The sequence below is a fragment of the Zosterops lateralis genome (genome assembly GCF_965231275.1).
Source record: "Zosterops lateralis genome assembly, chromosome: 16".
Classification (NCBI taxonomy): Eukaryota; Metazoa; Chordata; class Aves; order Passeriformes; family Zosteropidae; genus Zosterops; species Zosterops lateralis.
This window is the reverse complement of record NC_139776.1, coordinates 13378679-13402555: the sequence shown is the minus strand read 5'-3', so window position 1 is coordinate 13402555 and position 23877 is coordinate 13378679. Positions and strand designations below refer to the sequence as shown.

The following is a 23877-nucleotide window of genomic DNA, read 5'->3' as shown; positions in this document are numbered from 1 at the left end:
ACAGCACAGAGGAAGGAAAGGGAGCATGGATTCTTGCTCTTTGAAGGGATTTAGGTTACCTTCAAACAAGGAGCTGGGAGACAGTTTTGTTTTTTCTATTCTGTAAAAGCTCCAGTTGTGGAGCTGAGTGCCCAGAACCTGCTGCTGTGAGAGCCTGTGAAGGGGAGGGAGGAAGGGGCACACGAAGTTGCCTCTGGAATTCCCTCTCCCAGCTGCAGCTGGATTATACATCCAGTTATGGGGCTCAGGGTGTCACAGTCCCAGCTGTAGGAGCTGCCCAGCAGCTGAAATCCAGCAGATCCAGATGTGCTTGTGTGCCCTGAACACTCCTTGAGGCTTCCCTGCTGTGTTTGGTGCTATTTGATTCTGCCAAAGGTGCTGTTAGCAAAGCAAACACAACTGTGGTTATCCTTATGGGAAAGATTTCCTATGGGAAATCCTGGGCATTGGAACGAGATGAGATTTAAAGTCTCTTCTTACCCAAAGCATTCTGTGATCTTTCTTTGCTTTTGTGCACAAGGATCCCAGACATTTGGATCCTGCAGACTTCTGACTCTCTGGGGACAACAGCCACTGAAATCACCCTCAGTTTCCAGGATTAGCATCTTGTCTAAGCTAGCTTGTCACCAGCACAAGGTCCAGACACTCGTCTGTGTCTGGAGCAAATCAAGTGTTATTTTTCTGAATATGGATTTTAACGGTAGCGGTGCCTGCATGCTCATGCTATAAACAATCTTTGTGCATTTCTTTTGAAACTGCTCCTAAGAAACAGAAGCAGCATTCTTGGCCCAGCAGTTTGTAAATATTTTTAGACAAGTTGGCCTGAAGTTAGGATTTCTAAGGAAACTCCATGAAGCTAACAGGCTAAAAATATTATTGTTTGTAGAGAAAGCCCTGTCTGATATTTATCTAAGACACATTTATCCTGTTTCATTGCATAACTGAATCTTCTGCCTGTTGGCTTCAAAGCTATTTTTCTTATTTTCAGCACCTTCACCTACCTCTCAGATCCATTTAAACTCTGGATAATTGAAAAAAATTATTACATTTTGTTTCAAAACTGCCCATTTGTCAGTGTTTGTTCCTAAGGAAGGCTGAGCACTGGTGTACCCTGTACAGAGCCCCCATGTGTGCTACAGATATTCAAGTGAGAAATTAATGGCAATGGGGCACTTCATATCTTCTCAGAGCCTGGGGCAAAGTGTCAGCAGTTCCAAGTGTTTCCTTCTGGCTCCATGTTCCAAAAAGCCACTGCTGTAAAGAGCATTGTGGGGGAGGATTCAGTCCCAGGAACTGCCACAATACCTGAGCAGCCTCACAAAAAATCTCTGGCAGATCCTCTCCTGGCTTTCCAGGGGCACCTGCAGCCTTGGAGGGGCAGCATTCTGTGTGCCCAGGCCAGCTGAGGTGGTGTGTGAAGCCAAAGGTCTGTTTGAGATGGTGTGATTGATGCTGGGTGCAGACACACAGGGACTCCTCAAAGACTTTTTTTGCTCCTCCATGGCTGTGAGTGCCAAAGCACTGGAATGTATCAAAATGTGACTTCTGAAACCATCCCCTCATTAACCAAATCAGCTCCTTTGTAATTTACTGAAGGCTTTCTGTGGGTCTGCTGTCACCACTGAGGCAAGGCAAAGGCTTTCAGAATTTGCCAAATACACCAACTTTCATGGACTGAACATATTCCTCTCCCTGCGAAGGAAGGGCGTTTCCAGCTTGCTTCCATGATATCACCATTTGAAAATAAGATCAAAGAACCAAATATTATTTTTGACTTTTTGCTTTTTAAATAATTCACAGAATCAAAGAAGATCCTTACTGTCAGAATGATGGGGAAAAAGCTCATTTTCAGGCCAGTAATTTCAAGATATTGGAGGCAACATTAGCATTTCTGTGAGCAAGGCCATGATATGCCCCAAATAAACACTTTTCATTTTTCTGAAAAAATGAAAAAACCCACTGAGCCTCCATTCTCCATCCACACCTGAACAGAAATCCCATTTAGGATTGTGGATGAGTTGCACACTGTCCCTTAGCCCAGCTGACTGCTCCAGTGTTTGCAATTTTTTACTACCTTGTACAGTAACGTGCTAATTAGAAAGAGACTGAGCAGAACTCTTATCAATCCCCCTGATTTTTCTCCTGGAGCTGACAGCCCCCTCCTGTGTGTGCTGATACATTCACTTGGTCTGACCAGCACATCTGTCCCTGCAAAACTGTGGGTGCTGCTAGAGTGGCAAGTCTTGCACATGGAACAAAGTATCTGGAGTCTGTAGGAGATGGGAATTACTTAAAATGGGGTTTTAAAACCCACTCAATATTTGTTTTTTCCTCTATTGCAGATTTATTTGACTGGCCTTAAGTCAATCACTTAAAACTTTATGTAATAGGAAGACAAGGAGCTGCTTCAGTGAAATATTTGCATTCATAGACCTGTGAGAGCTTAAAAATGGATCTAATTGTTTTTATTTTCATCAAGGACTTTGCTGAAATTCCAGAACAAAGATGTAATTTGGGTCTGTAAACACTTAAACCCTGATGTTGGTTCATATTACCAATTATCACCAGTAGGCAAGTGTCAACTTCCAGTTAAGGGGCTGCCACGAGAAAATAACCTAAATCATGTCCACATGTATCCATTTTCCTCCTACTCACAACTTGTGACAGAAGGTGGCATTTCCATGAGATCAGGAAATGCTCTTGTGTAATTCCTAGAAACATCTTCACCATTTTTATCCACATTCAGCTTTCTGTAATATAGACCTGGAACAGAGTGTTTCCTGGCAATTCAGTCAGGATTTACTCCTTCCTTCAATGGATGCAATTAAAATGTTGTGTACACAGGGTGGGCCTGGACCACAGCTAGTGACAATTTCTCCTGAGTGAGATGTGAGCCAAGAACAGGAGTGGTGCTTTGAACACTTTGATCTCAATTAGCCTTCAAGGGAAGGCAAGTCTCCAGTGGAAAAAAGTGATACTTCTACAAATGTGAGTCTTGCACCTGTTTCCTCTAAGAGGAGAAAAGGCTGATGGAGACAGGGAATATCAATGCAGTTTTGATTATGTGCAAAGGCAGAGTCCTCTGCTCCTTGCGTGGAGGAGGGACTGAACATGAACCTTGTTCTTGGCTCTAGGACCAACCCAGTTTCACCTGTTCTTTCTCAATCGCAGCTTGTCCAAGCTGCATGTTCATTTTCCTGGCTTTTTAAATACCCAAATATGTTTTCTCGCTTTCTCTTTCTTTCTTTCTTTCTTTCTTTTATTTTTTTTTTTCAATCTATATTGGAAAGGGAAGTTATCAAAAGCTCTGTCTGCATATTAGTTTATTCCCAAATGGATTTTTCTGTGATTTTTGTCAAGCAGAGCAATAAACAGCAACAACCTGTGCTTTAGAGTTCCAGGGAGCTCCTGCACAGGCTCTGCACAGTGGCTACCAAAGCAGGCTGGCAGGAATCCGACTATAAAAGTTACATGACAAAGGCTACAGTTCCCAATGTAAGCATTCCTCACACATTGCACAAAGCATTCACTTCAAAGGACACTATCTGTGGTTGTCCAGGCAGAAAATTTAGCAGACTGAGCTATGATGGAGGGGAAGTTGGGCTCTCTTATACCTACAGTTTTCAGTGAATTTTGAGTACCTGGTTTGTTCAGTAACTGTTGAAAATGTCTGTAAACACCATGTTCAAATTACAGCAAAGAGCTGTAAGAGACAGTCAGGAGAAGAACAAAGTCCTGCCTTCCTCTCTTCTTCTGAAATAGCGAGTGGTGTGTTTAAACTTCCCTTTGCAAGGAATGCACAAGCGGTTTCAGCCATAAACCTCTGTACTCACTGCTTCTGGTCAATTTGAACTGAGAGCAGACTGGTCTTCCAATATTCTGGAAAAAATAGTGCTCTGAGCGGTACCGCGAGCCACGGTGCCCCCACTTATCCCCTTTCCAAACAGGTGCAGGAGGAAGGGGAAAACCCCTGGGTTGCTGGGGGCCAGGCTGTCCTGTCCGGGCTGTTTGCGGGGCTCTGCGGCGCTGAGCGGTCCCGGGAATGGCTCAGGGAATGCCGCTGTCCCCCCGGGAAGTCCCGGGAATGGCTCAGGGAATGGCTCAGGGAATGCCGCTGTCCCGCTCCGGGCCCGGGCTGCTGATCGCCGGCGCCCTCTGGCGGCGGCGGCGGGCGCGGCCTTCCCGCGGGATCCCGCATGGATCGGGGCACACACGAATCCCCGGGATCGGGACGCTCCGAGCCGCGGCACTCGGCCCTCTGGGGTTGTGCCCGTGGCTCTTCCCACTGACAATCCACAGGAATCACAGAGTGCCAGAACGATTTGAGTGGGAAGGAACCTTAAAGGCCATGTCGTTCCATTCCCTGCCAGGGACACCTTCCACTATTCCAGGTTGCTCCAAGCTCCGTCCAATCTGGCCTTGCGACATTTCCAGGGACGAGGCAGCCACAGCTTCTGTGGGCAATCCACGCCAGGACCTCACCACTTGTTCCTTCCCAATATCCCATCTAACTCTGCCCTCTGGCTGTGAGAAGCCATTCCCTGTGTCCTGTCCCTCCATCCCTTGTCCCATGTCCCTCTCCAGCTCTCATGGAGCCCCTTCAGGCACTGGTAGGGGCTCTAAGGTCTCTCTGGACCCTTCTCCTCCTCAGGCTGAGCATGAGCCATGTATGATTCCATAACCTCAGTTTAGGTGTGTAATGTCTACCTCAAACAGATGTGATGTCTTCAGGTTTTAGCACCATGGCACAGTCTGGCTGCAGCATCACGAGCCCAAGAGCAGGGCTTGGAATTCAGCCAGGCAAATCCATGAGAAATTTGTTTGGAGGGCTGGGTAATACTCAAAAACACACTCACAACCTCCACAAGGGTGTTTCCCATGATTGGGATTTCCACTGTGCCATCCCCCCAAATTCAAGGTTGCATTTGAAGTTTATTCCTCTCAGACTGTGACTGCTCATCCCTGTAACTTGGGTAACTGCACAATATTGGAATTGCACTCAGATTCTGGGCTTTAAGGATCTGAGCTTTAGTTACAGAAGTTCAAATTCTATATGGCCTGCTGTCTCATTGGCCTCTTCCTTATTGTCACAACTGTTGGTCTTGAGTGAAATAAGAAAAAAAAAAGTAGAAGAAATCTTTCATTCTGTGTGTTTCTACAAGCTCTTTAACCCAGACTGTGCTTTTCTTACCAAAACTAATGTAGGATTTTTTCCTCAAAATATTAGATCAAAGATACAAGTTCCACCTGGTCTTGGCAAAATGTAATTGGTAACAACTAATTAACAACTAGGGCACCAGCATTCTTCCATTTCTGAGACTTAATTAATTCACAAGGAAAGCAAGGAAGAAGAAAGAACAGGGCAGTCCTGCATCCTGAACAGTCTGTTGGCATGGGAAGGGGGAAAATCAATGTAAGGTGATCTTCCAGGTGTGCTTTGATGTTGTGGGGCTACAACCAGGAGCTTCAAAGGCAGCCTTTTGGTGTCTGTGTGGAGAAACCACAGCCCAGCACTCCTTGCAGTTCCTTTTCTCCTGAGGCTTTCCAAGCATCATGCACAACATCATGTTGTGTTATTCACGAGGCAGCCCAGCTGAATGGAATCTCGGGATTTTTGATCGTCAAGTGTCTCAGGGTATTTGTCATCAATAAAATATATTGCCCAAGTATCACTGACAAAGAAAGTAGAAAATCTTATTCTAGAATGCGTTAACTGATATGTTATGGATGAGGCATTAGGGAATTACCTGTGCTGGTCTATTACTGCCCAGGAATCTGACGGAAGTGCTATGCCCAGAACTGGGCACTGAGCTTTAGGAATATGGACATTAAGTGAGGTGGAGAAGACAGCAATGGAATTGAGAACAAAAAGCTTGGAGGAGCTGGATTTGCATGTGTTGAAAAAGAAGGCTGTGGGGGCAAGATAAGAAGGGGCACAGTGATATTCCAAAGGCCTGTGGGTTATACAGGGAACACTGAGCTGGTGTGTCCTCAGGGACACTGCAACAGCCATTGGGTTAAGTCTCAGCAAGAAGGGTGAAGATTTTTTGTTGTCAAGCACTTGAAGAGGTTGTGGAGGGAATCTCTGTCTATGGTGGTTTTTAAGAACAGCATAGACACACATAACTGAGGATGATATAAAAATATCATTATCCTGTCTCAGGACAGGAGGCTGGTATAGCTGAGCCCTGGGCAGTGAGGAAGGTGTTGAGGCAGTGCAGGCACAGTCATCAGCAATCCATGTGCTCCAGCTTCATGCCAGGGAAAAGCATCCCACAGTGGACAGTCTCATATAACAGGAATAGCAAAGCGAAAGTCTGCAGCAAAAGAAGGAAGAAGAATTTGGTGGGAGACCAGCTTCAGTGTTACAGCAACACAAAACATATCTGATTAATATATTTCCAGTGACCAGAGACAGGACTGAAGGAATGGCTGGAGCTGTGCCAGGGAGAGTCAGGGTGGATATCAGGGAAAGGTTCTTACCCTAGAGAGTGCTGGCACTGCCCAGGCTCCCCAGGGAATGGGCACGGCCCCGAGGCTGCCAGAGCTCCAGGAGCCTTTGGACAGCACTGCAAGAGTGGGGTTGTTGGGTTGTCTGTGCAGGGACAGGAGCTGCATTGGATGAGCACTGTGGGTCCCTTCCAGCTCAGGACATTCTGAATAAAGAGCTGCCTGCAATACCTGAAAATCTGCAGCATCCCTGTAACACAAGAGCAAGTGACGAAGACACAAATGTGGGGAAAATACCCAGAGAAACAGAGTGGTACAGAAATGAGACAGAAAAGTAATCTTTTTGAAGCTGGTTTTCAGAGGCTTAACAGAAAAATATTGTAGTCATCTTGGGAAAAGCTAAAACTGGTCCTGTCCTAGTGACTGCTTTGTCTCCAAAGTGATGGCTTTGCTAACAGAGCATGCTGGGGGTCCTCATGCCCACTGAGGCAAGTGGAAAAGGCACAGGAAAGGAAGACCAAAGATAGACAAAATATTTCTTGTAGGTGATGGCAAAGTTAAATGATAGAGTGTGTGTAAGTTTACATCACCTAATGAGAAGTTACCTGTGGGCCTTCAAGAGTGCAAATGGTCTGGAAATATTAAAATGTAAAACAAATCCCGTAACAATGTTTAGGCTGATGGCTCTGCCTGCTCTAACACTGTATCTTGCATGAAACAGATGACCTTTAAATGTCAGAGTTGGTTGGGAGGCAGAATTTTAACACCTCATGGTAAATAGTTGTATTCATTGGTACCATATTCTTTTATTAGGTAGTAGTAGGGAAATGGAATGAGGCAGGTGTTCCTGCCCATGGCAGGGGGTTCAAACTAGATGATTTTTAAGGTCCCTGCCCACCCAAAACATTCTGTGATTTTATGGCAATCGGATTGGAGGATCTGACATATGAGGAGAAGCTGAGAGAGCCTGGTTATTCAACCTATAAAGACAAAGCTCAGGAGGATCATATCAGCGTGTACAGAGGTGAACAGAAGACAAAGCCAGACTCTTCTGGGTGACAGAAGGGGCAGAAGATACAGGAAATTCTGCTTGAACATAGAAAAAGGACATTTTATTGTGAAGATGGAAGAGGTTGCTCAAAGAAGTTGTGGTGGCCCCATCCTTAGATACTCAAAACTCAGCAGAAAGTCCTGAGGAACCTGTTCCCGCTGCCCCTGTATGAGCAAGGAGCTTGGATCAGAACTCTCCAGAGTCCTTTCCTGCATCCACAAGTCTTCAATTCTGAGGCTCACACAGGCTGACCGAACAACCTGTACCTGCATGAAGGTCAGCTCTCTTTTCCAGCTGGTACCTGACGCCTGCCTGGGGGCTTTAAGCTACTTAGGAGGAATTTCTTCAAGAAAGAGTGATTAGGCATAGGAATGGGCTGCCCAGGGAGGTGGTGGAATCACTGTCCCTGGAAGTGCATAAGGAAAGACTGGACGTGGCACTCAGTGCCATGCTCTAGTTGACATTGTGGTGTTGGCTCCTAGCTTGGACTCGATGATCTGAGAGGTCTTTTCCAGCCTAATTGACCCTGTGATCATGTGATTCTGTATTCAAGAGTGAATAAAGGCTCCCTGCCATAGGAACTGATTGTGTCCCAGGAGCCATGACCTCCAAAGGAGTTTCCACATTATTAAATAGCAGAAGAATGTACATTCTTACATACAAAAAAGCCCTTGATATTCTGACAACAGGGTATGCACAACAGCATGTGACATTATAGAGTCAAGGGCTCACTTTTAGGATATGGTGGAAATCTCTGTTCAGAGCCAGGTCAGGAACAGCTCAGCATGCAAAGGAGACTTGCATGGGAATGCCAACATCCCAACACCGAGCTAGTCAGAGAGAACAGTGGCACAGTTGGAGGCCTGTCATTAGTGGTGTCCCCCAGGGTTCACTCCTGGGCCCACTATTGTTGAACTTGCTCATCAGTGACTTGGATGAAGTGGTTGATGCCTCCCCATCAGGGTCACTGTGCATCCCCTCAGAGGGATCTCAGGCTAGAGAGACGGGCAGAGAGGAACCTTCTGAAATTCAGCAAGGGCCAACGCAGGGTTCTGCACCTGGGGAGGAACAGCCCCAGGCACTGCCCAGGCTGGGGCCAACCTGCTGGGAAGCAGCTTTGTGGAGTAGGACCTGGGGGTGGACAAGAAACTCTCCACAAGCCAGCAGGTGTCCTTGTGGCCAAGGTGGCCCCTGGGATCCTGGAAAGCATTGGGAGAAGCACTACCAGCAGGTCAGAGAGTGATTGCAGCCCCTCTCCTCAGCCCTGGAGGCACATCTGGAGTGCTGTGTCCAGCTCTGCCTCCTCAGCACAGCAGGGACAGGGAGCTCCTGGAGCAGGGCCAGCAGAGGCTGTGGAGCTGATGAGGAGATTGGAGCATCTCCGTGCCCAGGAAAGGCTGAGGAAACTGGGGCTGCTCAGCCTGGAGCCCCAGCCCTGTCTGTCCCTGCCTGCAGGGAGGGCTCCGAGCAGGGCCCAGGCTCTGCTCCCTGGGGCCCAGCAATGGCACCAGAGAAACGGACAGGACCTGATGTCCAGGAAGTTCCACCTCAAGATGAGGAAGAAATTCTTTCCTGGGCAGAGACTGAGCCCTGAACCGGCTGCCCAGGGAGGGTGTGAAGTCTCCCTCACTGGAGACATTTCAGAACCGTCTGGACGCAATCCCGTGCGATGTGCTTTGGGATGGCCCTGCCGGAGGTGGGAGTTTAAACCAGATGCCGCACCGTGGTCCCCTCCAGCCCCGTCCGTGTGGGGATGGCGGGGCTGCGCGAACACGGCTGTGCGAACACGGCAGGAGTTCCCTTCCCTTCCCTTCCCTTCCCTTCCCTTCCCTTCCCTTCCCTTCCCTTCCCTTCCCTTCCCTTCCCTTCCCTTCCCTTCCCTTCCCTTCCCTTCCCCTTCCCCTTCCCCTTCCCCTTCCCCTTCCCCTTCCCCTTCCCCTTCCCTTCCCCTCCCCTCCCCTCAGCGCTCCCGCCGCCGCCCGGCGCGTGCGCAGCGCGGGAAGGCCGCAAGTCGCGCGAGGCGGCGCGGCGGGCGCGCGCAGGCGCGGGGCGGGGCGGCGCGCGGCGCTGATGCAAGAGCCGAGCTCGGACTGAGCCCGCGGCACCCACCGACCCCGGCCCCGGCTCCGGCCCCTCCGGCCCGCGGCCCCGCCGCAGACATGTCCGGCGACGAGGTGAGACCCGCGGGCCGCCGCCACCACCCGCGGGACCGCCGCGCCCGAGGGCCGCGCCGCGCCGGGGCCGCCGCCATGTGGGCGCCGGGCCTGAGGCCTGCGGCGAGCGCGGCCTCCGCCCTGCGCCGGGCTGGGGCCGGGGCCGGGGCGGGCGGGGGTCCCGCCGGGCCGGGGCTGAGGCAGCGCGGGGGGCGCAGGCCGGGCCGGGCCGGGGCGGGGGCCTTGCGTGGAGCCCCGCCAGGCCCGCGTGTGTGTGCCGGGGCCGCAGTCCTGGGCAGGCCTGGAGCTCGCCTGGAGCTCCCGGTGTGCTGCCGGCGGCCGCCCCTGGCACGGAGAAGCCGGAGAGGGAGGCAGATGGCACCGCCACCGCTTCTCCATCGTGTTCTGCGCTCTATGGCGAAACGCAGCGTTTAGGAACGTTCATATCTCGGGTTTTAACCTTGAGAGCCGAGTAGCAACATCTGAACAAATGATAACTACACGTTTTCTAGATACGATGGTGTTTGTCCAGGGACAGTACTGGGGGAGTTGATACATCTGAGAAATTTTTCGGTTGTTGTAAATACCCTGTGTTAGCAGCTTTCCTGGCCTCATTTCCATTGCTCTCATGGGGAAAAGAAATGTTTTCTGTGTGTGTGGGGTGCTCATCAGCGCAGTGTAGCCCCTGGGAAGCTGCTCTGGCTGGATCCAGGCGATGGCTGCTTCTGGTCCTGTATCTTCTCTCCGGTGTTGTTTAAAATACCTGTGTGGCTTGTTTCCTTCAGAGCAAAGTGATCACTCCAGCCTTGGAGACAAGCTTGTCCTACCTCATAAGGGAGAACTGGTGTAATTACGACTTACTTTAGTGGTAGCTGTGTCTGACTTACTCAGCTGCTCTAACATCTACAATGAATACGTTGCATTTTTGTGCCTAAATGTGTCATGGGAGCTGCAGTTCTCATGTCTAGGCTGTTCTCTGCACTCAGGAATGCTTGCATCAGGTGCTGTCTGACTCAGGTGATCACAGGGCCATGTAACAGTTCATGGAGTGTCCTGGTTTGCATTTAGTTTGTAGCAGTAAAACTGGTTTTTTTTTTGCATAGTGGAGTAATTTGATATTGAGGTGATTCCTGGGATCCGTAGTGAAATTCCACCTCTGGGCTGCTTTATGTGGCAGAGAATAAAGACGATGGCAGATAACACAGTTGAGCTGGCACTGCTCTGCAGTGAGTGCAGGTGCCTTCCAGAACTTCTGTGTCTCTGGTTGCTGGGAGTCAAATACTTTGATATTGCTGTTTAGTTGGTGTAGCTTTTTAGAGCCTGTGAAATCAAGGAGGGTGAAGACACATGGAGACAAATTAACACTGGGAACTGGGATAGATGGTAAGAAGTTCATTGTGTTGAGCTGTAGTTTTCTCAGGGTTGTGTATGAATGAGGCTGGTGGCTGGGAGCATCCCTCAGTGCTGCCCAGAGCTGGGGCACAGCACAAGCCCAGTTTTTTGGGGGAACTGCTCTGTTAATGTCTGTTGGGTTTATTAAAAATCCTACAAAGTACATCATCCCACTGAAGATCCAGAAGTTCTTTGAATCTTGCAGTTTTGTGAAGCTTCAGGCAATAATATTAGAAAGTGCTGTATTTTGAGCAGCCAGAAAATTTAAATGCTGCTTGGTCTTAATAATTTTGCCCCTCACCCTCAACATAAATCAGTGTAGTGTAAGGACACCTGAACTGGCTTGGTCAGGGCAGGGGTAATGTCTGCTTCTTAGACATGCCTGTGTTTATTCAGACTAAGGAAATGGGTTTTATTTGTGACTTCTGGTGGAATCCGTGCCATTTGCCACTGTCACAGCAGCTCAGAGGATCATTGGCCTCAGTCTTGAATTGCGTTTGATCTTCGAAACTTTGGATTCTGTTTCCCCCCCTCTGTTTGGTCACTTGCAAATTTTCTGTAAGTTGGGATTTTGACAGTGTAGGCACTTGAAGTCAGGAGCAGGTGTATGAGAAGGAGCCATGTGTCTACAGGGGAGAAAACCCCATATGGGAACTTGGCTCTGAGAGCAGGAACAGGATGAGGATTTATTTTTTTTTCACACAGGAAAGGCATCCAGGTTTGTTGTGTTTGTGTTGGGGGTGTGGTTCCTTCAGTAGAGAACCTGCAACTTTGTAGTTTGTCTCCTCTGGATGGTGTCATAAAGTTCGGACCAATGTGCTGAGCAGAGAAAAGGAATAAAGAAGGTTTGGAAACGTCTGCCTTAGACAGGCAGAACATGACCAGCTGGGTTATCAGGCTGGTTCATTTATGTCATGATTTATTAAAGCAAACGTGACCTAAGGCTCCTGCTGAGTGCTTGTTGAAGCCCTTGGTGAACAAAATATTTCAGGCTTAGGCCTCCTCCTCCTCAGGCTGTGGAGCGTTACATGTTCTGAGCAGGTGTTGGGTGTGCAGAACCCTGGCCTGCCCTGCCTGGCTGGGGTGGCCCTGCTCAAGGCTCCTGGGTTTAATGCTGAAAACCAGTCTCCTGCATCCAGGAGTTGTCTTGGTGAGTTCAGTTCAGTGGTTTGGCTGCAGACACTCAGTCTCTGTAGAAACAAGAGATCCTTTATGGTGGTTCAAATGTCTTTTCCCTCACAAAAAGAGTGATTTGGGGTGGGTGGGCTGGTTCCTTCTTAGAAACTGTTACATCTGACCAAGGCATGATCTTAGGTTTGTTTCACATGAGATAATAAAAACCTCTTCAGAGTCTTGCAGAGCCTCTCCAAGGAAATGAGTCAGGCCTTTGTGCTCGATTCGAGGCTGTGCCGTGTGTCCGAGCCGTGTGTCCGTGCAGGGTGTCCATGCAGCAGTTCTGCTGTCCCAGCAGGCTGGGGGGCAGGAGGAGGCAGGTATGGAACCTGTTGGACGTGCTGTGATTTCTGTGCATTACAGCAGCGTAATTTGCACCACTGTCTAAGGAAGCAGCAGAGGAAATCTCTCTGGCAGAACTCTTTTCAAGATCATTCCAGCACAGTGTGTGCAACTGAAGACCCACTTCAGCACCTGGAAAGCCTCAGTGGCCCCCGTGTGTTTGCAGCCTTTGGGGGTGTTGTGGCTCAGACACCCATGTGAGCAGTTTGATGCCTTTTGTAGAGCCTGTGTGAAACATACATGTTTCAGAAAATGGGAAGAATATCACAAGAACAGCATGTGTAGGAGATTTAGAAGTGCGAGGAAAGGTTGTGTTGTGGGGAGAGGGAAACCACCAGACTTCAGGGGGTAGCTGGGCAAGAAGTTGGAGAACTGCTCCTTAGTGAAGTTCTGGTTCTTTCCTGTGTGAAGGTGTTCATGGTGGTGAAGTACAGCTCTGTGACAACATTCTTCCATTACTTGATAAGAAATAAACACTGGAGAAAGTGTCTAAAATGGTTGTATTTAGTTTACATCAGTTGTATTTAGTACGTACTGAGGTATGGCAGTCCAGGCAGATGCGTGTGACAAACTGACCAACAGCTGGGATGTCAGCTTGTGTCTGAAGTGAAACAAAAGGCTTTAATGTGTTGGAAAAAAATCCCTTAGGTCTGCAGTTGATGAATAGGTTAAAAGTGAGTCTGGGGTTAGTGCTTTCTTCACAGCCAGACAAGGTGAATTAAGCTGCTTTGCTGGCTAAAGAGCTCATTAGCAGCTTTTAATCACTTGGTGACTGAGGTTCAGTTCCTCAGTCTGGGGAGGGAGAAGGATGAGACCTTGGCCATTTCACAGTGTTCAGAGCTGATGTCTTGCTGTATCACCAGCCCCTTCTAGGTTTCCTCCTCATCCAGAGTGTTCTTGTCAAGAGAGTTGTTGGCAAATCTTACCTTGAATAAATGTGGGAATTAATGTGCCTCACAGGTGGAAGTGATCTGTGCTCAGGCCATGTGTTGAGTGGTGCTGTACTTAATACTGCAGAATTGGAGTCCATAATGGTCATAAAATAGAGTGGTAGCCAGTCTGGTCAGAGAGTCACAGCTTTAACATGTTTTCAGCTGCAATAATAAAGAGGTGACAAGAAACTTGGACTACAGGAAAAGTAACAGATGCTGTGAACTCCTGTAGTTGACACAGTTGAGGTTTAAGCAGAGGAGCAGTGTGGGAAAAGTGTTACCAATAATAAATGAGGGATGATTATTAAGCTGCTAAGGAGCTCTTGACTTTTACAGATGATTTTCGATCCTACTATGAGCAAGAAGAAGAAGAAAAAGAAGAAGCCCTTCATGCTGGATGAGGAAGGAGGAGGAGGAGGAGACACACAAGCGGAAGAGACTCAGCAATCAGAAACAAAGGAAGTTGAACCAGAGCCAACAGAAGACAAAGATGTTGAAGCAGATGAAGAAGACAGCAGGAAGAAAGGTAAAGTGAATCCATGTAGATAAACTCTCAAAGGTGCTGTTTTGAGACTACAAGCCCAGTTTCAAGAATTTGGCATCCCAGAGTGTAATACCAGAGCCTTGGTTTGTTCAGAGATTTGTGAGTAATCTCTGCTCCCTGTTTGGAGGGCAGATTGCCCTCCTGCTTGGAATCACGTTCGCAGACATCACCAAGCTCCCAGGGGCTTATGTAATTTCCACTTTCCTAACTCAAACAGTCCTTTGTTAAAGGCACTGAAAAGAGACTAAAATAGCGTGAAGGTTTAAATCTTCCATATGCAGTTGTTGCAGTAATTCCACAATTATGGCTCTTTTTAATTTGAACAATTAAGCAATACTGTGAATAGCAGAAACATGATTAAAGGAGTTTCTAGTTTTTGGACAGTTCTAAATGTGATAACCCAAGTGTTCTTTGGAGTCTTTCAGGAAGTGTGTGATTTTGTATAAAAATCTTTTTAAATTGAGGCCAATGTCATTTCAAGATTACCTAATTCAGAGAGTGCCATTAACTTAAATCCAGTTTGTTGATAAAATTGGCTCCTGCTGCAGACCAAAGAAACTGTACCTTCCTCCTGCACTTCTCATTTTTTGTCCAAGATCTCTAATGACAAAAGTGTCTAATTTATCTTGTACAGCAGAAAAAAAAGGTTAAATGTTTAAAGGATCAAAAGACACAGTTAGAAGATGGAGCAACTAAAACAGTATTTGGGAGCAGAGGAGGATGATCTCTTCAAACCTGAAGGATATCCACATGGGTTACAGATCATTGCTCATGTCTTACTGTAGTGTCTTAAAGATTTGGATGTAACTTAGAAACCTCAATGTCTGAACTGTTTCTACAGTTACACTTCTTTAGACAACCTTTTGGTTTTGTTTTTTAGATACAACAGATGACTTGGATGATTTAAACTTCTTCAATCAAAAGAAAAAAAAGAAAAAAACAAAAAAGATATTTGATATAGATGAAGCAGAAGAAGGTGTAAAGGTTTGTTTACATAACTTGACTATGGCTGAAAATGCTCTTCCTTCCATTTTCTTGAGACTGACAGTGGAGGAGTTGTCTCAAGTCTGTCACTGTCTTGGTGCAGTTCATAACTGAACTTTATATGTCTTTCATCTTTTTTGATGAACTTTTTGCTCCTGCCTGGACATTTTGTCCAGAAGTGGAAAAACCTGCCTGCTCTGCACAATGAGCAAATAAAAAAATTCACCAGTCTGTAGGGAGGGCTGATTAACCTCAAGGTTAATTGTCTTTTGGGGTTAGAGAGGTAACGATGTCAGAAGCCACACACAGAACAGCCATCTAAAGGCCAGCACTTCAAATAAAGTGCACATATCTGCCAAGAAATGTGTTTTCACTCTGGTGTTTTCTTTGGAAAGGATTGGCTACTGTGATGTGTTCCAGAAGGTGTACAAGATATTTTTACTCTTCTCAAGTTTTATTCCAAGTAGTGTTTTTGTATCACATGTCAGTGTAACTGGCAAGCCCAGAGAGCAAGGGGATAGAGAAATGTTATGTTATGCATAAACCTCCTCTACAGATTCTGCCTTTTGGGGAAGAAAATGTTCCTCTGATCTGCCTCAGAAGACAAAATACTTGCTCTGTGGTCTTTCAGTGTGCAGAATTGTGATAACAAATTGGAATAGCACAGCTTTGCCTTCCCTTACTGTCACCACGAGGGGTGATTTGTTCCCTCCTGTCCTCAGATGGCTGCTGCCTTTAAGTGCAGCCTGACCTTGTCCCTGACTAGCCAGAAGTTAAGCCAGAAGGTGCAAATCTGTCCCTGCTCATGGCAGTGGTGCAGGGTACAGGGCTCTCTTGGACATGCTGGAGTTCCATTCTTACCTGTTGGGTCTCAGGGCTGTGGTGGATGTCAGTTATTCACCTCTGTAGTGTGCAGTATTTCTGGTGCTGTGCAGTGGAGGGCTGTGGTGAACACTGGATAAACTACAGTCTTACTTCTTTGCAGGAATTGAAAATTGAAGGAGATGTGCCAGAGACAGTAGAACCTGAAGATGACCTTGATATCATGCTGGGCAATAAAAAGAAGAAAAAGAAGAATGTGAAGTTCCCAGATGAAGATGAGATAATGGAGAAGGATGAAGGTAGAAGTATAACCTAGCTCAGGGAAATGTCAAAAGTGAAATGTAGTCCACCTTGTATGTGAATAGGTTCTGTTCTAATGCCTTTAATTTTTCCAGAATTTGTCGGAAGACTGTTCTATAAAAGCACTGTATAAATTTCCCATGAGTGCTGGTGTCCCTTGTTGACAGAGAAGACTTGAGTCCACATCTTAGTGGAATTTTCTCCTGTATACCTTTTAGAAATCATGTAAGCATGAGGTTAAAGAATACTTCCTAATGAATCCCCAAAAACTTTCTTTACAGCATTTGAGGATGAAGATAGCAAAAAAGATGATGGAATTTCTTTTAGCCTTCAGTCAGGACCTGCGTGGGCAGGCTCAGAAAGGGACTACACATATGATGAGGTAATGTTCCAGAGACTTTAAAACATATTTTCCATGTTCATCTGCATCAGTGGAGCCTTATGCTCCTATTTCTAACTTCAAAGTGAAGGACTTGCAGTCAGAAGCTCATGAGCAGAAGCTAACGAGGCATGTCTTCTCTCACAGTAATTTTCACATGGGGCAACATTGAGTTGTAGTAGTTCAGTAGTTCAGACACCTCTGCCACAGGCAGAGCAAACCCTTGGGGAAACAGCGTTGGGATTCTGCATTTATCAGAACGTTTTAAGTGTGTTCTGGAGCAGGTGGGGAAATGCTCTTAGGCAGAGGTAGTCTGATACTCACTGTGAATGCTGTTTCAAGTGTTTTTTAGAGGTGAGGTGCTTTGAAGAGTGGAAAATGCTCATGTGGGTGTGGATCCCTTGTTTTGCAGTTGCTCAACAGAGTTTTTAACATCATGCGGGAAAAGAACCCGGACATGGTGGCCGGAGAGAAGAGGAAATTTGTCATGAAGCCCCCGCAGGTTGTGAGAGTAGGGACCAAGAAAACGTCTTTTGTCAACTTCACAGATATCTGCAAATTGTAAGTGTCCCCTTTAGATTTCCCAGGAATAGCAGATGGATGCACTGCTCTGTGCTCCTGTGGTGAAGGCAGAGTTTTCTGGCAAGTGACTGTGGCAAACCAGCAGTGGAAGCTATTTCAGTCAGAGAGCTCATTACATTTCTCTGTGAGAAGATATTTCTGAACATGATTTATTGAGATAATTTCTAATTTTATACTTAAATTATGAAAATGGTACGTGGGCTGAAACTTGGTGAGTTCATTGGCTTCTGTCAAGTTGGGTCACCAGTGACATTTGTGTGCAAGCCTTGAGGAGAAGGGTGGGAAAAGTTCTTTCTAATTTGAGCTGACTACAAATACTGTTCTCTTGGTAAATGATATGGACTCCCAGTAGTGTTTTCCCACTGTTTTCTGCAGATATCTCTGTCATAGTTATGTCTTGTGAAGGCAGCTCTGTTCTTTGTGAGCACTTCTGGGAACACAGATCTGATGGGTATCAGAAGTGCCAGAAAACAGGCCTGGTGAAACCCTGCTGAGGATCTGGGTTGTGCACTAAGGGGAGTTCTTAATGGTAGCTACTAATGTTTTTTCAGGGGATGGGACAGTAATAATGAAAGTGTTTAATAGAAAACTTCTTTTAACTAGTTGTTGTAATCTTGAGTTGGAGATAGTGGGAGATTTTTTTGTGTGGACTGTTCAGGTTTCCTGTGTCCTCATTAATTGTATGTGTGCTCTTTGGTGCAGACCCCTGGCACTGCTCCCTTTGAAACTTTCTAACTTAAGTTGGATTTACCCTGCCAGTCCTGTATAAATATCAAATTTCTCTGAAGTGGGAAGGTTAAACTTTTTTTTTTTTTTTTAGATTACATCGTCAGCCAAAACATCTCCTGGCATTTTTGTTGGCAGAATTGGGTACAAGGTAAGGCTGCTGGGCTGTGGGTGTGTTTAGGGCTGATATTGGTCAAATGCAACATTTTTGAGGTTAGATCTGTATAGGTGGGCTGGAACATGAGGCTTTTGTTCTCTACACTTCAGTGCTGTGCTGGGTAATTAAGGAGAGAACATTTTAGTGAGGAGGTAAAGAGGAAAACTCACAAGTCTAAGGGAATGGTCTTGTTCCACTCCCGTGATGTGCCTCCTGTAGGAAGTAGCTCTAAATACCTCAGAATTTTGGATTTTTTTTTCCCTACAACACAATTGTGGCTGTGCTCTTCTTGAAGGACACATCTTACCTTGCTTCATGTTCCTGATTTGTTTTAATGCTTCACATCTGCAAATCAAATAATTAATTTTCTCTTTTCAATTAGTGGTTCAATAGATGGTAACAACCAACTGGTAATCAAAGGAAGATTCCAGCAAAAACAGATAGAAAATGTCTTGAGAAGATATATCAGTAAGTAGAACTCCCTTTCCCACTGCAGATTTCTCCCAGGCCCCTTGTGATGCCCAGGGGCCCATGTGTGGCCCAGGGGTGTGCCCACCGTGGAGGAGGCTGAGGATAATAATAATGCACGTACAGGTGGTTCTGCCATGGTTAGACCATGGGCTATACTATGCCCTGCACTGAAACATGCCAAGGAAAACAGGGCATTTGAGAACTGCTTGTTTTCATCTGAGTTTCCTATCTTGGCTTTGATGAGGGCTGTGGAAAACAACAGTAATTGTTAATTTTGCAGTCTGTCGTGACCATGAATTGACAGATGCAGTGTTTGTGTGGCACAGCTGGTCAGAGGACTCAGATTATGAGTCACAAAGCTGCTGCTTTAGTGCTGTGTCAGTACCAGAGCTGCTGACACCTGGCAGTGCTGCCTCAGCAGAGCAGCTCAGGGAACCCCAATGGGAACTCTTTACTGGTTATGAACTTTACCACAGCGCCAGTACCACACAAAACCTCCTCTGCAGTAAGCAGGTCTGACTTTCAGGTTAACCAGCCCCTGTGAGCTGGTGGGTGTGTTTGGAGGGCTTTTGCAGAGAGCTGTGCAGCAGCAGCAGCAGCTGGGTTAACTCCCTGTGTTCCCTGCAGAGGAGTACGTCACCTGCCACACGTGCCGCTCCCCCGACACCATCCTGCAGAAGGACACCCGGTTATACTTCCTGCAGTGCGAGACCTGCCACTCCCGCTGCTCCGTGGCCAGCATCAAAACAGGCTTCCAGGCTGTCACAGGCAAGAGAGCACAGCTCCGTGCCAAAGCTAACTAGGTTTGCTAATCAACACTGGAGTTGGCCGAGTGTTCTGGGGAGATGGGACTGGACAGGTTTGCGATCTGAGTGGATTTACCATTGTATTAAAGCAAGGTTGTAAAAACGACAAGAAATTTGGCTTTTGATTGATTGATTGGTCTGTGAAATCCTTGCAAGATGCAGATCCTCAAGCTGTTCACATACATTTGCTCATTGAATATATTTTACCAACTGTAAGGAGCGTGGTGGGAAAGGAGGTGCTTTTTAATCCGTTCAGACTTCTGTAAAACACAAGATAAATTAAAGATACTATAACAGTGAGTGTCTTGGATTTGGATTTTTCCTTCAGTTTCCTCTTCAAACACCGGTGGGAATGGTTGGTGTGTTGTTCTGCAGATCATGTCACTGAGCTATGTCCAAGACCCAGAATGAAGTTTTAAGATAAAGGTTATTTTGCTTTTACATAACAGGCTTATTTTAGTTGTGCTGTCATGAAACAGGGAAACCAGTCACAGAGTCCCAGGCTGACAGGCCAACATGAGCCCTGCTCCTGCTGTACAGCCATGGGTGCCTTGTGCACAGATGGGGGTCAGGGCATATTGGTACTGCTTAATTAGGCAAAAACAGCTCTGAGAGAGTTCAGACACCAGATTGGTGCTGAATCTTAACACAGAATCAATAAACTGTACTGTAAATTTTCATAGTGTCATAGTACTAAATTTTGCAATTTCTAATAGAGAAATGTTTATATTTCTGAACTCCTGCACTCTTCATCACTTTAAAAAGAATCTAAATGCAGAAAAAACAAAACAAAACATAGTAGGTTTAAATGTCATTGTATGGTGGCTGCAACACAGTCTTCTATAAATCTTGAATTTTCAGGAGACACTGCCAAGTAATTTGGGTTCCAAATTAACACTTTTTGCTTCAGGATCTTCCCATGCCCTTCCTCTGCTGGCAGCGTCAGTGACCTCAAGGGGACACCCAGTACTGTCCTCGCTGGGTTTTGTGTAGAAGTTGTTCCAGCTGGGGAGTTCAAAGATGCAGGTGGGGAGTGAAGGTCCCCCGTGGGTTGCAGAAGTGGGGACAGTTGTCACTTGATTGCCAAAATGGCCCAGGGGGAGGGAAAGGTGCAGCAGCTCAGGGCCCACCCCTGCGGGTCAGGGGAGCAGCCTCTTCCCCAGGGGAGCTGGTCCTTCTGAAGGCAATACAGCAAACACCACAATTTGAAGGGTTTCTACTAAGTTTTAACCTTTGTATAATAACACAGAGCACAGTATTGCTGGGGAGTCACTCACTTGCTATTTGAAAACTTCAACAGCGCTGTAAGGTGAAAAATCAAGGTTTTATGGTTGGTTTCTTAAAAGCATTTTGAATTTCAAGTGAGCTATAACAATGTTGGATGTATCTTAAAGTGAATAAAGCCAGGATCAGTGCCTCTTGTAACATTATTGTTGTATTCTTATTTCTTCCTCTAGCAAAGAGTCTCCTATTGGGAATAAAACCTTGGAGAAATGTGAGTTGCCTTTTTGTTTTGGTGACTTGCTGGTGGGACACCCTGAAATAGCTGAAGAGCAATGATACTTTGTTTTTAAATGCTTGTTTTTCCCTGGGCCAGATACCTTTAACATACTTTAAAAAATACAATGTGGCCTTGAGCTGATGGCTGTATTTCAGAGCTTTAAAGAAAAAGTTTGATTTTGTGAAATGGGATCAAAAAGATCCAAGTTAATAAAGGAATAAATCATTGTTCCAACCTCAGCTGTGAGCTCTGGCTTGCAGGAGAGTTTCATGGGTGTATTTTGTAGATGTGCTCTGAGTCTGTGCATGAAACCTTGAAGGCTTTTAATGACTGATACTTGAGTGCAGCATCTTGAGCTGTAGGCTCAGATCCTGCTGTGGAATAACCTCACTGATGCAGGAGAAGTCTCTCTAGGAGTAGATATCGGTTGGGATTTATTTTTTTTACTAAAAAACTTCCAGAGTACATTCAAATAATGTTGTATGAACACAAATGTCTCATGCTTGTTGTGAGGCTGATGTGAGTTTGAAGTGCAGTTGTATTCAGAGGCAAAGTTTTCACTTGAGCTGGCTGTGAGAAAGCAGCTTAGGGCTGGAGTTCTTAACAGAGGAGGGGGTGGCTGTGGTTGCCCTGGGTCTGTGTACAGGTACCTTTTTGGAGGCAGAGCTGGTTTTGTCCATTTTTGTCTCTCTGAGCTGAAAATTGGCTGTGTGGAGATGTGAGAGCCAGATTTTAGGTACTGGAAGTCCCTGTGTGACCAACAGCTGGGCTGCTCCTCTCCATGGATTTTGCCATGCCCAGTTCTCCACCTGATCCAAGTAATGTGACCAATGAAGGTGAAACATCTTCCAGCCCAGAACACTGAAGAAAAAATCATCCGAGCCTTATCCCTGGGGGTGCTGGGAGAACAGACAATTGCTGTTGTGGTCAGCCAGCCTGACATTTACTGATGCCTTGGAAGAATAATCTCTTTATCCCCACTTCTGCCAGTGTGTGCTTTTATCTCCACTGTCAGGTGGTTGCAGCTCAGAGGGTTGGGGACCTTGCTCATGTCACTGAAGTAACCAGGGAAATGGGAACATCTCATTCCCTAATTGAGCACAAATCCAGTGGGATCAGCTGCCCTGGGGCTCATGTGCTTCTGTTCTGCTGAAATCGCTGGTGGCTGCAGTGAAAATCAGTAAGAATAAACTCCATTGCTGGCAGCTTCTGGCCAGAGCAAGAATTAAATAATTTTTTGTAATCACAGCTGGTGTAAAGGAGGAGCATTTATGAAATGGCTCTGTGGAGAGCTGGGAATTCCTGGTTGGTCCTGGGACTGTGACACTGTGCAGTATGTCCTCCAAGGATCACAGCCTGAGATCTTTGGTTTTGGGGCAGCTCTGGGGCAGAGAGTCTGGGGCACCTGGGGTTGTCAGCAGGGAGAGGAAAAGAGTTTCAAAGCTGCTGCCACCAGGACAGGGTTTGTCACAAACTGCAGGGGCTGTTGAGCTTTAATCGGGTGAAAGGACCTGTGGTGGTGGGTGAGGAGGAGGTAAGGAATAGAAACAGCAGCAAGTTCCTGAAAATCAAGAAAATGGAAAGTTAAGTGAAATGCCAGCAGCTGAGAATCATTAGAATTTATCTGTTCATCTTCTAAATAACGTTTCTCCAGCTCTCTGTTCTTCCCCTGTGCTCAGTTTTCCCCCAGAGGTGATTCCACATTACTGGGATAGTGTCCGAGAAGGTGAGAGGCCAGGCTTTGAAGAGGATTTAAATGCTGATGTAGAACAGAAATCAGTATCTGCACAAATTTAGCAGTTCACATTCAGTCTGGATGGAGAGCAAACTGCAAAGCGTCTCCAGCTCCTAAAAGGATTGCTGGATTTTCTTTCTGAGTTGTTCCTGCCGTGGTGAAGGTCAGTGCCTTGCTGCCAGAGGCCCCAGGTCCCAGGGGGATCAGGACAAGCCTGTCCTGGTGAAAACCCTTCCTGCTGTTTGCAGCAGTGCCAGAGCTGGGGAGGGCTGGATTCCCTCTGTGTCCAGGGGAGCAGCAGGCTGGGCCTGTCTGGCTCTGCCTCATTCTGCTCTCTGCATCTGTAGGGACATTTGGCACTTCACAGCTGGCTCTGCTTCCAGGGGTTTGTCCACCCTGGGAAAACTCAAGTGGCTCTAGTTTGGGTTAACAGCTGAGAGGATTTGGGGTGAACACTCAATCCTGTGGCAGAGAAAGGAGCACAATTCTGTGTGTCCCTTCCCTCAAATGCAGGGAGCTGAGGGAGCAGAAAGGTTGCTCTGATCTGATCAGTTGCTGAAATGATCTTGTGACAGGAGGAGGAAAAAGGCTTTTGGGAAGATATTATGTGGGAATATCTTCCTCCTAAAGAGAAACAAGTTCAGGGGCTGGTGCTGATCCTTAACACACATTATCTCACCTGGGCAAGACTTTCCTTTGAAGGGACCTCACCTGGCATCAGTCCCTGGGCTAAGAAGTTTGGTGTTTGCAGCTCTTTCATTATTTTAGGGGTTTTTTAGTCATTATTTTAGCTCTTTCATTGTTTTATCTGTTTCAGTGATGAGGACAGGGCAGTGCCATCAGAGGTCATTCAGCCAGTCTTTAGGTTTTAGAAAAAGCCTGAAGACAGCTTTTCCTATTACCTATATCCATGTATGGTGTTTCACCACACATGGATATAGGTAAGCTCTACATAAACATTCTCAGAGGTATCACAGCATAACTCTACACACTTACATATCCTTAGTACAGAATGGCTGTCAGTCTGTCCCAAGCCTGAGGGAGCAGTCTTTTATACAGAAGAAGAAATTCCAGCTGGCCCTGGAAATGTTTTGCTGCCAAGAGACCTGAGGAATTGGGTTTTCCTCACCAGAATAAAAATACTTTCTCACTTCCCTCTGCTCTTGTCTGTAAGGACAGGCTCATTCCTTTCTGCCTGGGCTCCCTGTGCATCCTTTTTCCTTTCTGCATATTGCAAACACCTGCCTAATTCTGAGATAAAGCAGTCACCATTTTATATCTGTGTTGGGACGCATTTTTCTGCCCAGTACCCACCAGGAATGTGTGGTACCTCCACCCCTCCCTCCCTCTTCAGTGCATTGCATTTCCCACATGGTG

The 23877-nt window shown here is 46.6% G+C and overlaps 1 protein-coding gene across 1 annotated transcript; it reads left to right on the top strand.

Moving 5' to 3' along the window:
* The first annotated feature begins 9567 nt into the window (after positions 1–9567).
* Positions 9568–19564, top strand: EIF2S2 (eukaryotic translation initiation factor 2 subunit beta). The gene is made up of 9 exons (XM_083873245.1): positions 9568–9675; positions 13830–14019; positions 14918–15021; positions 16007–16142; positions 16425–16525; positions 16935–17083; positions 17925–17981; positions 18370–18455; positions 19086–19564. Exons 1-9 carry the CDS (start codon positions 9661–9663, stop codon positions 19259–19261), a joined length of 1014 nt encoding a protein of 337 aa, XP_083729371.1. The 5' UTR covers positions 9568–9660; the 3' UTR covers positions 19262–19564.
* Positions 19565–23877: the final 4313 nt, after the last annotated feature.